This window comes from Apteryx mantelli, chromosome 2 (genome assembly GCF_036417845.1).
Source record: "Apteryx mantelli isolate bAptMan1 chromosome 2, bAptMan1.hap1, whole genome shotgun sequence".
Classification (NCBI taxonomy): Eukaryota; Metazoa; Chordata; class Aves; order Apterygiformes; family Apterygidae; genus Apteryx; species Apteryx mantelli.
The window spans coordinates 159,147,023-159,160,686 of NC_089979.1; the positions used below are offsets into that span (position 1 = coordinate 159,147,023).

General features: G+C 36.4%; 1 protein-coding gene across 3 annotated transcripts in view; it reads left to right on the top strand.

The window, feature by feature from the left end:
* ESYT2 (extended synaptotagmin 2) overlaps window positions 1-13,664 on the top strand; it is a 95,845-nt gene extending 82,181 nt beyond the window's left edge. For all 3 annotated transcript variants that reach the window (XM_067291929.1, XM_067291931.1, XM_067291930.1), the window contains 8 exons: window positions 1,674-1,760; window positions 2,465-2,614; window positions 3,694-4,082; window positions 6,479-6,577; window positions 7,342-7,473; window positions 9,101-9,206; window positions 10,273-10,322; window positions 10,448-13,664. In XM_067291929.1, the coding sequence (XP_067148030.1) occupies window positions 1,674-1,760; window positions 2,465-2,614; window positions 3,694-4,082; window positions 6,479-6,577; window positions 7,342-7,473; window positions 9,101-9,206; window positions 10,273-10,322; window positions 10,448-10,493 (1,059 nt within the window). In that variant the 3' untranslated portion in view covers window positions 10,494-13,664. The remainder of the gene's footprint in view (window positions 1-1,673; window positions 1,761-2,464; window positions 2,615-3,693; window positions 4,083-6,478; window positions 6,578-7,341; window positions 7,474-9,100; window positions 9,207-10,272; window positions 10,323-10,447) is intronic.

The window sequence follows — 13,664 nt, forward strand, 5'->3', positions numbered from 1 at the left end:
AATGAAGAAGGTATTGAGTACTTCAGCCTTTTCTGTGTTGTTTTTAACTAACTTGCCAGCTCCATTCAACAGTAGACCTACATCTTTCTTGTACTTCTGCTTGCTACTAATTCCTAGAGAAGCCTTCTTTGTTACACTTCTGTTGTCAGTTTGAGCTCCAGCTGAACTTTTGTCATCCTTACTCCATCTCTGCATGCCTGAGTATGTCTTTATTCCTCTTTGGGAGTCTATCCCCTTTTTCTGTGCCTCATATGCTTCTTTTTTTGCATTTGAGTTCTCTCAGGAGCTCACTGTTTAGCCAGGCTGACTTCTTCTTATATTTGCTGCTTTTCCTGCTGTAGGGGTGTGTACCAGTTTTGTGCTTTGAGAAGGCCATCCCTGAAAATCTCCTGGTACTCCTGAGCTCCTTTCCCCTCCAAGGCAGACTCTCCTGGAATCCCTTCTAACAGTTCCCAGAGCAAGCTGAGATCTTCTTTTTCAAAGTCCAAGGTTTTTATTCTGCTATTTGTCTTCTTGATGCCCCTTAGGATCTTCAACTCTGTGATCTTATGGTCACTGTAGCCAAGGTTGCCATTGATAGCCATGTCTGCAAACCAGTCTTCCTTGTTTGTAGATGCAGAAGAGCACTACTCCTAGTCAGCACATCCAGTGACTGTGTTAGGAAGTTGTTTTTGAACTCCTACGTTGCTTGTGCACCACTGTGCTGCTTTCTCAGCAAATATCAGACTAGTTGAAGTACTCTGGGAGAACCAGGACCTGCAGACCTGAGACAACTTTGAGTTGTCTGACGAAGGCCTCATCCATCCCTTTTTCCTAGTCAGGTGCTCTGTAGTAGATGCCTGTCACAAGGTCTCCTTTGCTGGCAGTCCCTCTCATCTTGAGCCAAGGCATTCGGCAGATCTGTCAGCTTGCTCATAGCTAACCTCCATGCATTCCAGGCTGCTCTTCAAAATAAAACAGCAACTCAGCAGTGCTATGATACCTAGATAGGCAGATGTATGTAGTATGTGTGTTTTTGTTTTTAAAGTAGAAGTGTCAGTGAGCCAAAAGGAAAGGACATTTTTTACAGGATATGAAAAACAAAATAAAGTCACAAAGCCTAAAATGGATTCTATATAGAGCATACCTAATAGAGACTGGGACTAAAGAGTCCTTTGGTCCTAGAGACTTTTTTTCTTTCTTTCTTTCTTTTTTTAATATGTGCATGATTATTTTGAACCAATTGCTGAAACTAGTGAGATTTGGCAGTGAAATCCTCCTACATGACTACTTGGAGATTAAGAGGGAAAACACTTATTTTCTAGGAGTTGCATTGAGTTAGCTCAGATCTAACAGGGAGGTATGACAGGAGAGATGATACACTGGTCAGAGGACCTTGCAGTTGTTCATAGACTGATGTAAAGTGAAAATTCTTTAGCAGGAGTTTTACTTTATGTAAAGAAACTTTCTTGTTTACATACATACATACATACATTCTATTACATGCGCTCTGTATAAGTTTACATGTGTTATTATATATGCCTGGGGTAGCTCCCACTTGGCTTTTGTTTAAATATGTCAGGTTTCAGATGTAAACTTTTCAAAGCCAAAATGTAAAATCTAACGCAAGCTTCATTAGACAAAAATGTTTTATAATTTGTATGCTTCCTCTTTTTCCTGCTCTCTAACTTTAGATTCGATACAAGACCAATGAACCAGTGTGGGAGGAAAACTTTACTTTCTTTGTACACAATCCCAAAAGACAAGATCTTGAAGTTGAGGTTTGTTGTCTCATTCTTCTTTGATAACTTTGCTTAAGGCATTTCAGTAGTAATATTAATACGTTACAGGCTATTATAAAATCAGACTATGGACATATTGTGAACACTTAAAAAATTATACTAAAACTGTCTTTTAAGACCAGGCTAAGAAATGTTTATTTGCATTTACTATTGATATTATTATTGCTATTAAAAGGAAAAAGACAATAGCCAAACTCTTGACAGAATAACATACTATTTGATAACTGACTAACTTAAAAAAAACCTGATATCTGTTTTGAACCTTAACAGTCTGCTCAATTGCTAGCAGAAATGCAGTTATGTATAGCAAATTTGTTTGTTCTCTCATCCTAAGGAGACCTTTGCTTTGTTCAAATATCTTATCCTTTTACGCTGCTGACATGTCATTTAGGTAGCTAAAACAGACTGAAGTAAATGTGAACTGTTCTACCTATTGCTCCCCTAATAGTTGTGGAAATTCATCTTCTCACACTTACAAGTTACATATTATTTACTTTGACCAAGAGTCAGCTCAATATAGATGTTTTCTATCTTGCTGTTGAAGGGATGAGGAAAAACTTGGGTTAAGAATGAATTATATCGTTTGAGGTTTGGTTTTGTTTTTAAATAAAACTGTTTTTTTCTTCTTCTAAATTCATATAAAGCAGATGATATGATGTTACTTAGCTTCTGTGTTCCTTCAGGTCAGGGATGAACAGCACCAGTGCTCTTTGGGGAACTTCAAACTGCCTCTAAGCCAGTTGCTGGAGAGTGAAGATTTAACTATGCATCAGCGGTTCCACCTGAGCAACTCTGGCCCAAACAGCACTATAAATATGAAGATTGCACTCAGGGTACTCTAAAGCTTATCCTATTGTAAATGTCTGAAAGCATATTCAAGACTACTCTAACTTCTGGTCTTATAACTTTATGAAGAAGTCATGACATTTCCTTTGGTGTTGCATTGCCTGGTGTCCTCTAGCTGTGGCAGTACTATAAAGATATCCTCTAATATAAATCTAATCTATTTGAAAACCACAGAAAATTTTCAGAACAAAACTGTAATCAGCTGCATTAATTTATGCTCAGGTGAATAGTAGGTTTTCCATGTTTGTAGATACATTGAATTGGAATCTGAATTCCTGCAAGTCTTCTAAGACTCAGTGGGCTACAGATCAGTGAAATCACCTCTATTTTATAGAAATGGAATTGAGGTCATGATGGTCTAGAAAGAATAAAGTTTGTAGGGAAAGGAAATATCTTCATAATACTAGAAAAATTCAGACCAACTTTCAGGCACACTAGAGACCTGAAGGAAGAGCTTGCATGCCTGACTATTGGTTTGTGTTTTTCCCCAACTATATTATTTGTTTTAATAAGATAGTGCATCTCTCTGCAAACACCATCAAACTTTTGCTTATACGTTTGTTTTTTCTAAAGCACTTTTTGTAATTTAGTTTTAACATATGAAACTAATTATACTCTCTTATCTACTTGTATTAATAAATGAAAGTAACCTATGAAAGAATTTAAAGGCAATGAGTGAGAAGAAATTCTGATGTAGGATTAGATTTCAAAAGATGAGAAGAAAAAATTCTAGAAAAGTTTTTCCAGATGACTAAAATTGCAAAGTAGATGCACTTGCACCAGAAGTGGGACTGAAGGAAGGGAATAATGAGAAAAAATTCTAAATGAATAGAGAATTTCACATGTTACATAGTTACTACAGTTGCCACAAAAAATATAAGGAGCTGTTTTTTGCTGTGTGAAATGTTTCCTATTATAGAGTGAATGAACGTAAGTGAATGTTTTTGGTCCTGCTTTCATGTCTAAATTTAGCAATCTGTCACCAATACTCTAGCAGAAGCAAATTGTTTCCCCTTTTTTTTGTATTAGAGGATGGTAATACCGTATGTATTTTTACTATATCTAGGTACTTTCTCTTGAAAAGCAAGCAAGATCTCCAGATCATCAACATTCAGCCCAAGTGAAAAGGTCATCTCTTTCCAAAGATGCAAGAAAATCTTCTTTTAAGCCTCAGGTTCCTGTCTCACCACCAGCTGATTCAAACAAACCTGTCCCAGCTTCCCCAGTGACTGACAGTGATAAGAAGACTGACGTGGCTGAAAAAAGTCAGCCTCCCAATGCCAGTCCTCAGTGGCCAACAGATCTCAGCCGAAGTTCCTCCAGTCTTCATGCCTCTAACTTCACTTATTCTCCTAGCCACCTCTCAGTCAAAGAACCAACTCCCAGCATAGCCTCAGACATATCACTGCCTATTGCCACACAGGAGCTACGGCAAAGACTACGACAGCTTGAAAAGTACAGTACTGCTTGTTTTTGCAATACATCTAAGTTGTTTTATAAAAACATGGTCACTGCAACTGCAAAAACAGAGTCTGGTCAGTTTGAATTTCAGTAGTATTTTTTCCTACTGCCAGCACTGCAGTTTATGTGCCTGGCATTTGAAAATTGTTTTTTGAGCTTTCTGGTTCCTCAGTAAGAAAGATTCTGCAATTAGAAGTTAGCTTACCATTGTGATGATGTGCAAGATAAAGTCCATCTTGTTCTCATAGCTACATTGGCTGTGTAGTGCTAAAAAAGAGTGGGATGGGGGGAATATAATATTTCAATATAACACTAGTCACTTTCATGCCAATAAACAGTTGCCTGTTTCACCACTGAATCCTATTAGCATTAATATAAATTAAGCCAATTAAGCTGGATATAGCTGGCCTTTATAAGTTACTCAGAGGGATTGTTGATTATAAAGAATATTAAATGAATGGTCAATCATTATTGAATTAATGGGGATTGCTGCAAACCGTTCTTGTTGCAATTATTCTTTCTTAAATTCTCTCTAATTTTTTACTTGCCTCAGAGGGCAGCTGTACTTACCAGTAAAAGTAGAATGGTTGCTCTCAGCTATCTTGAATAGGAGCGTGCAAACCATTAATTAATTCCCCATTCATCTTGGTAGCTTCTCTGTGAATCTAAGTAAAAGATTTTTTTTTTCCATTCATAACTAAGGAATTGAACTGAATTCTTATTTTCCTTGGCAGATTTCTTAGAATCATAGAGTAATTTAGGTTGGAAGGCACTTCAGGACATCAGTTAACCCTCTGCTCAGAGCAAATCTAACTTTCAGGTTAGATCAAGTTTCTTGGGCCTTGTCCAGTCAAGTTTTGGTTTCTCCAAGGATGGAGATTCCAGAAACCTTCTGGGCAGTTCCAGTGCTTAACCACTGCACTATGAAGACATTTTTCCGTATGTCTGATTGGAATATTTTCTTGCTGCAGCTTCACTGTTGTCTCTTGCCCTTCCACCATGTACCTCTGAGAAGAGTCTGACTCTATAGCCTCCTTTTTAAGTAGATTGCAATTGGATCTGTTAGCCTTCTCTTCTTCAGTCTAAACAAACCCATCTCCCTCAGCATCTGCTTATACATTATGTGCTCCAGTCCTCTTTTTATCTTGACGGTCCTCTGCTGTCTTCTCTTCAGTTTGTCAGTCACTCTTCTGGCCCAAAACAGGGTTAGACTTTGTTAATTATGATAAACTGTAAAATATCACTGCTTATTTAATACAAAAATTCTGTGCTTTATTGTTGATAACACTGGCAAAGCTCTGACTAAGGAGGTCCGTTCTTGCAGGACCCATGGTGCTCTGATTTTTTTTATTTTTTTTATTTTTTTTTTTAGTAAGAAAATACTGAACTGAAAATCTTCATTCTTGTGTTCAAAGTAAATGATTTGGGAATTTTAGTGTAAAATTCTGCAATTACTTTGGAGTAGCTGTTCACAAAAGGGGAACATGTATCCCTTAAAGTTAAGATTTTTTTCAGATGGCTCAGAAACGTCAAGCATGCCATATGTAGTCCTGTGTGAGACAGACAATACTGACACTGTATCACCTAGTGTATAAAAAATAAACCCTGCATTTCATAGAGATGGAGGAACTCTGCACAGATTGGCCATTCTTTAAAATAAAAGTTCTTAAATAAACATGTTGCTTTCTTCTTTCTTAAGCATGATTTATATTTATAAAAGTAAATCCATTCTAACCTTGTTTTCAATGCCACATCAACTACAGAAAATTAAAATAGCTGTGTGAATGCTGTTTCAGCCTTTAGGACCATAAGTGGGTTTAAGCATGATTATTTTAAGCCAAGAATATCTGTATTTCTAGTTGTAAGTTTGGGATGGAAAGTTAGTCTTGCGAAAACTTCTTTGTTTTCATGAATTATATCTTACATCAGTGTTGTTGAGAATTTAGAAAAGAATGAGCTGGTCTTCTAACTAGTTCCTGGCCATTGCTGAGAGTGGCCCATCACTCTTTTTCGTTGTGGTTTGCACCATTCATTTTTTTCCAACTTGCTAGGTACTGCTCTAATCTTCACCTTAAGGTATGAGAGTTCTTTCCTGATAATGGTTTTCAAAGTAGAGAAGAACAGCTGATCTCCAAAACTGACAAGAACCCCAGCTCATTCTTTTGGAGGGTGGAGTTGTTAGACAAGAACCTGAAGTACAAGAAGCTGATGAAGATATGCTGATGTGCTCGCTTGCGTGTGCTGTCTCTCTCTCACTGGTCTAATGGAAATTTAAATGGATAATACATGTTATCTGGAAACACTACTCAGCTTGTATTTTGGATAGCTCTTACTGTAAATATGTTTTGTTTTGTTTTTAACTATGCATAATGTTCTGCTTTTCCTCACAGTGGAACAACTCTGGGGCAGTCTCCATTGGGACAGATTCAGCTAACAATTCGTCATAGTTCACAAAGAAACAAACTGATCGTGGTAGTGCATTCCTGCAGGTGAGCGTAAGATATCACATTCTATTTTTGTGCGTATTTCTTTGTAAACGTCATAATATCTTGACATATCCTCTTAAATTGATTGGTTGTCTGGATGGTCTTTGTTATTTTTAAAATGATGTACTGATTGTAATTATGTGTAAATACCAAATCATATAGAGCTATCCTCAGAATTAGTAAAATCCTGGTTGAAGATTTTGTTGTGATTTCTTATTTGCCTGTTGTGTATCTATCAGATTCTAGATAAAAATGGCATTTAGATTTTTATTAGCAGTATCTGAAAGTTATATTGAAGGGACTGAATTTTTTATAGAGTGACAGAAACATGATTTTTGGAAAGCCGTATGTCTAAACTATGAATCGGAATTTAAGAAATGTATTGCATATTTAGCTCTGTTGTCTGCTTACCATTTGTCTGATATTTTACAAGTTACTGCTCAGCATTTTTTTCTTTTCCATTGCCTTATCCATTATATTGTAAACAATATGCTTGTACTTTGTGCACGGTATCTCACAAGAGATTCATATGAGGGTCCTAAAATGAATTTGCAGATAGTTTTCAAACAGATGTTATATTTCAAGGGATTTTTTTCAACAAGTTTGATACTTAAGGCATGGGAAGCATCCAAGATGTATATATGGTGATAAAATGAACTTTATTTAGGTATAGCGTACTAAATTCAGTAATATTTGTGTAGACACTTGTATTTAACAATGTCTCATTTATTTTCTAAGTGTTGTTCCTTGTTGTTCATTGGTCACAGAAATCTAATAGCCTTTTCAGAAGAAGGATCTGATCCTTATGTTCGAATGTATTTATTGCCTGACAAGAGAAGATCAGGAAGAAGAAAAACACATGTATCAAAGAAGACATTAAACCCAGTGTTCGATCAAATGTACGTTCTAAGCTGTTTTATATCATGTAACAACAAAGCTGCCAAACCAAGGTTACTCAGCTTAACTGAGTGGCTGAACTGTTGAAATTCCTACTAGTCAACATCAGATTATATGCTCACACCTCTTCCTTCTTCTATAATCTTCCTGTCATCCTATCCCCTGTTCTCACTATAGCCCTTCGTATTCAGCTGCTTCTGTCATCTTTTCTGCCTTATCCCAGGTCCATTACTTCCCCTTTGTATTGGCAGCTAAGAAGCAGTGAGCACTTCTCGGGCAGGTGGTTGACCAGTCAGAACCCAAGTACCTTCTAGCTGGCCAGTGCTATTGGTATCCCTTCCAGCCAGCAAGCATGTGGCTTCTGGCTGGCTGGTTGCCTGGCTGATAGATTTGTGCCTCCTCAAGAGCTTACTGGCCATCAAGTGCCTATGCATGATCAAATTGCTCAGTTGATCTACATGGTGGCACTTCTCAGAATCCAGCAAGTCTGGAAATTCCCCTGTGGGCTATATCCTGGCCCATAGGTTATAAGTTGTGCAAGCTTTTGCAAACTTCTGTTGCATACAAATCCTTATCTACTCCAGTTTTTGATGGTGATTTCTCCATGTGCTCCTCCCCTCCCCTTCCCCTGTCAATTTTCAATAAAGAAGGCCTTTCTCTGTAGACAAAGTTATTTTGGGGAAAACAATACTTGATAAAGACCTATATGCATTACCACTATGCTACTTAAACCTATGGTTAGTCTATTCCAACATTCCCATTGTTGCTATTATGAACTGTCCTATTGAGGGTTGCAGGTTTGTTTTACCAGATGGCCTTGTCTGAAAAAGTGAAAGTTCATAGAAATATCCCAATTAAACTTCATGTTTCTCTCTTATGTTGACATCAGTGATACTGGAATAACTTCAATCTATTCTATGCCTGTGAAATATGAAAATGATTAGTTAGAAGCTATGGTAAATTTTCCTGACAGCACAGCGCTCTCCTTTTTCTCTCAGATTTGTTTTACTGTGCCTTTCAAAGTAAAATTTATTGCAAAGCAGTAAGACTGGGTAAGAACTGTAGTGACAAATAGAGGATAGATTGTGGTACAGTCTTGTCCTCACTTTCTCAGGGTCCCAGATCTAGCAAACAAAATGCATTTTTCCTTAAAAGTGGGTAGGTTTCCTTGGGGTTGCAAGAAAGCTTTTTCTGCACTTTTATATACTAGGAAAGAAAAGGATCTCTGGTCCTAGAAGAGTGAAGATCAGTAAATGTATACGTAGAAGACAACTGACTATTCTTTCCCTTCTGGAGAATCGTGTATTGAGCTGCCAGGATAGTAGTATTCCTCCTTCTCTTTTCCATAGAATTGGTGCTTGACTTCTTCCCCCCCCCCCCCCCCCCCCCACCAGTGGCTTCTAGAGACCATACATAACAAAAGTCTCAAACATTTGATGCTGATACTAAGCATCATGTTGAAAAATAATTCTAGGGGGTTGGGATTTTCTCTCTTCCTTTATATCAAACCTCATTTTTTAGTTTGTGAAGGGGTATAATTTGCTTTTGTTTTGAATTGCTGTTTAGCTGTAGGAACTGAACTTGCACTTTAGTACAAAATTCTCTCTAAAACATCATTTCCCATGTCAGATTTGATTTCAGTGTTTCCCTGCCTGAAGTACAGAGAAGAACACTAGATGTAGCAGTGAAGAACAGTGGTGGTTTCTTGTCCAAAGACAAAGGGCTGCTTGGCAAAGTGAGTTGAAAACAAGCAAATTCCTATCATACAGTAGCATGGTATTATATGAAGACTAAAATGCTCGTTTGTTAAGAGCTCATTGGTGTTGACTTAAGTGCTTGATTCAGGTATGAAGCTTTTAAAATTATAGGTGGCTTAGATGTCAAGCTTCAGTTAGGAAAGAAACAACTTGCAGAGGATGAGAGAAAAGATATCAAATGATGAGATGGTAGCATGTTCTAGAGATGTGTATGTTTTGAGGCTGGCAGTAATAGAAGAGACCTACATGTCTGATTTATTAATCATACAAATGAAGAAATTAACAGCCAGTAGAAAATAGGTGGTAACTGAGAAAATGGTCTCACAAAACTCAAGTCTTGAAAACATTTGGTTCAGCCTTTATTTGCAGGAACAATGAGAGGAAAGCATTTGCTTTATATCAAACTGAAAAGACAAGGACACCTAGAAAAGCACACAGAACAAATTCATGTTTAGTAATTAAAAGAACAGATTGTCAAATCCATGAAAAAGAACTCCTGGTAGAGACCTTCCTAATGCAAAAGCAAGCTATTATGTTCACGCCTTTACTGTTCTGTAGGCACTCATTAAATCATTCTGTTTTCCGCACAAATGATTTGGAGCGTGGAAAAGGGAAGAGCAAGTTCTTACACCCATGAAAGTTGCCATATTCAAACTCTGGAAAGAGGATGAGAGATTTCAGAATTGTGGTCAGTTTATGGTGAATGGTGTTCTTCAAGTTTCACCTTTACAAGGAAAGCTGTTAGCATAAATGCATCAGTTGATTGGCCATTGCCAGGATATGCCCTGTAGAGAAGTTAGGCCTGTGAGGTGATCTGGAACTAAATCACTTAAGGGTGTAGATTTTTAGGTCAAAACCAGCAACTTGAAACTTTACTAGAAGCCTAAAGACAGAGATACCTATGACAGCAAGGATTTAAAATGTTCTTTATTAATGGCATTACTTATAATGTAGTTTACAGGATTGTCAAATTTGATCTTTAAAAAATGTACTTGGAATGTAAGGCACACGTAATGCATTGATTACTAATTTAACTTTCCATAGTTACTGATACCTCTGGCATCTGAAGAACTTGCTAAAGGCTGGACCCAGTGGTAAGTATAATAATATTTCCTTTTCTAATAGTAGCAATGTACACAAATACCTGTGTGTTAATAATAGTGTTAGTAATGCACACTAAATGTAAATGAAAGCTCTCCTTTGTTCTTTTCATTTTTAGGTATGATTTAACAGAAGATGGTACAAGGCCGCATGGTGCAAGCTAGGCCCCTGGGTACTGGGAATTTGCCACGCATATTTTTGCCAACCTTTATATATTTTTAAAGCATTGCTCTCACAGATGTACCAATATTATTTTTATAGCTTCACTGATTTAGTTCTTAGACACATCCCAAATAATTTTATAACACTTTTTCATTTTATGTAGACATAGCCTTTCTCATCGTTAAACTTTGTATTTTATTTTGCTAAACAATTTTATGTGTTACTGTAATGTGCAATAGTACAGTAAAGTAACCTTTTGTGTTTAAAATGATCTTTTAGGCAGTCGTACCTATTAGAAAGTGAAAAGATGATGTTCTGCTGTTTTCCTGCCTTGTTTTATATATCACCAACATATACTGTACCATGTAAATACCTACTATTTTTTTATAATTTTTCCATGCTGGTTTGAATTCAGAAGAAATTAGATAAAGGATATAGATATTTTCTTCTACATGCATGTTAATTTTGTTAGATGAATCTCTTTTGTCTTTGCGGCACAATGGTCTTAATGTTAATCATTTTGTGATATTCTTCAAAAACAAGTTGCAAAAGGCATTATTGCTTTAGTGTGTTTCTGGCCCAGTATGGCTAGTTTAAAATGTACAAAACATTAAAATTTTAATATTTATATGTAAATGTATTATTGGAAAAATCATGCTATAGAATATTATAAACAAAAATGAGAATTCTATAAATAATGTATAGAGAGAGGATGAGGTCCATGAATCAATTTATTAATCTGGGTTTTCATTTGATGGAGTAAGCATAACAAACAGTACAGAGTCTTATACAGGTTCACTTGTTTTTTCTTATTTATTCCCATACTCTATAGTACTAGACATGTGACCTTCTGAACGTATGAGTACATGGATTTTTCTATATTATAAACAAAATCTTTAACTTAGAACTGTCCTTACCTGCCTTGTCTCATTGATTTATAAGGTATACAAATCAGCTTGCAGTGTAGGTTCATACAGTAGGCATACGTGCAGGGCATATGTTATTTTTATTATATTATTCAATACTATGCTAAATAGCATATTATACTATACCTTCAAGAATACTAAAGTGGAACACTGATAGGTAAGAAAGTGTGAAACTGAGTTGAAACTGTCTTTACAGTTGCTTCATCGCTACTTAGTTGTTTGGTGCATGAAGAAAATGCACTGCAGAGCTCCAGACAGGTTTCCTGAGAAGTGCTGGCATTCTGCTGGAGCACTGCCATGCTCTGCTGCAAGAGCAGCACTGATACAACTAGCACATACTGATGCGAATTGCCAGTTGAGAGCTGAGGAGAGAGTATCGACCTAGCCAGTTGCGCTCTCAACTCTAATTTATGAATTATGAGGAAACTTTTGTATCCAGATCTGGTTTTTCTTTCTTGTAAGTTTTCTCAGACTGTTATAAAAATGTGCATTATGAATCCAAGAGAACAGTTCAGCTCTTTCAGAGCCGAAAGCCTCAGCCTTGGATAAGTATGCAATTAGACAGAGAAAGTATATTACTTAGCTAAGATTCTAGAATGATCTCTCAGCCAAGAAAGAATTTTTAAAGCAGAATAATAAACTCCTGGGACTAGCTTTATTATATAATGACTGACAGAACCTTAATTCTAGGTGTAGAATATGCCTACATTACTAGATGTACCAAAGTGCCTACCATAGATGTAGCTTTGTCTTTTTCAAGTTTAAGAATTGACTCATTTCAGTTCATTTAAATTCAGTTTAACATGGGCATTTGTTGCGCAGATGTGTGCTTGCACACACATACACCTCTATACAGTGGTAGCCTTCTTATTGCCACATTTTATACATGAGAATTTTAGCAAACAAACTTGAATGGTGAATTCTGCTGTGTTATTTGCTGATTGACTGGCCAATATAGAGAGGTTCTTCATATCAGTAAGAAAACTTATTTCCATTTGAAGGCTTCACTCTATATTGGAATGTATGTGTATCTATCTATCTATATATATATACACACACACTCATCTGTTCACATAAAATGTAGTATACCATGAAATATATATATATTTTTTGTTCTTCATTAAAAGAAATTAGGAAATTGCTAACTAAGAGAATTACTGTTAATGTAATGAAGAAGCAGAAAGCTAAAGCTGATGTAAATAGAGGAGGTGTAGTTCAGGAGGTGTAATTCTTTTGCCTCAGTTCCACCATAGGTGGAAGGACTTCTGCTGTACATCTTGGCCAGTGACTCCCAAGAGTTTCATCCCTAGTCAACAAATAAGGTGTTAGCTTGATTCAGTGTTTCAAGTCTTAAGTGAACTCTGGGATCAGAAAATGTTAGAAGACTCTGCACTTGAATACAAAAAAATGCCTATTTTGTCTTCAAAAGTCTCTAAAGGAAAAAAGCAGTGTCAGGTAAATGTGAGATGGTAGTACAAAGTGAATAACTGAATACATAGGTTTTCAAAATAGCTCAGCACCTAAAATTAGGGACAGATTATTAAGAGGGACCCAGTACCCATTTAGGAATTCAAAATGAAGAGATTGTGTTTTCATTGGAATTCAGCAACAACAATTCCTATTGACAATAATCAGCCCTGGCCAAACTCTAGAAATTTTCTGAGTGAATTTGGATGAGAATAAGACTGCCTAGATAAGACTCCTTCTGCTCTTGACAGTGGAAACAAATCTCTGTATCATAGTTCCTGAGTGTTCTGTTTATATGGAAGTAGCAAGGAAAAACATTGTATTTCCTCTGGGTGAAAATCCACACCTCATTATCAAGTCAATGTATTGAATATCAGCTGATCGCTTTTCATGTAGTTCTTGTTTATCCTGTGCCTTAAAATATGAAAATATGAAGATGTTTAAGAAATGGCTAAAAATAAGGTTTGTTACCTGTATGTACCAACATGTGTTCTCTATGATTGAAACTGTTTTTAGAATTACTCTGCTTCACTGACAAGAAAACCAGCTCTCTTAATTATAGCAGTTGTATAACCCAAACTCAAATCAGCATGCATATCACTTCGATTTGGATTAAAATAATTTTAATTTTCTGTCTTAAATCCTTTATCAGAGCTGCAGCAAATGGTGAGAGTTGAAATGAGAACAAAGGGTAATCAGTTTTGTACAGATTGCCTTTTTTTGCTCATGTAATTCTACATTATGATGCATGTATTTATTCAATAAATAGTTCATATGGAA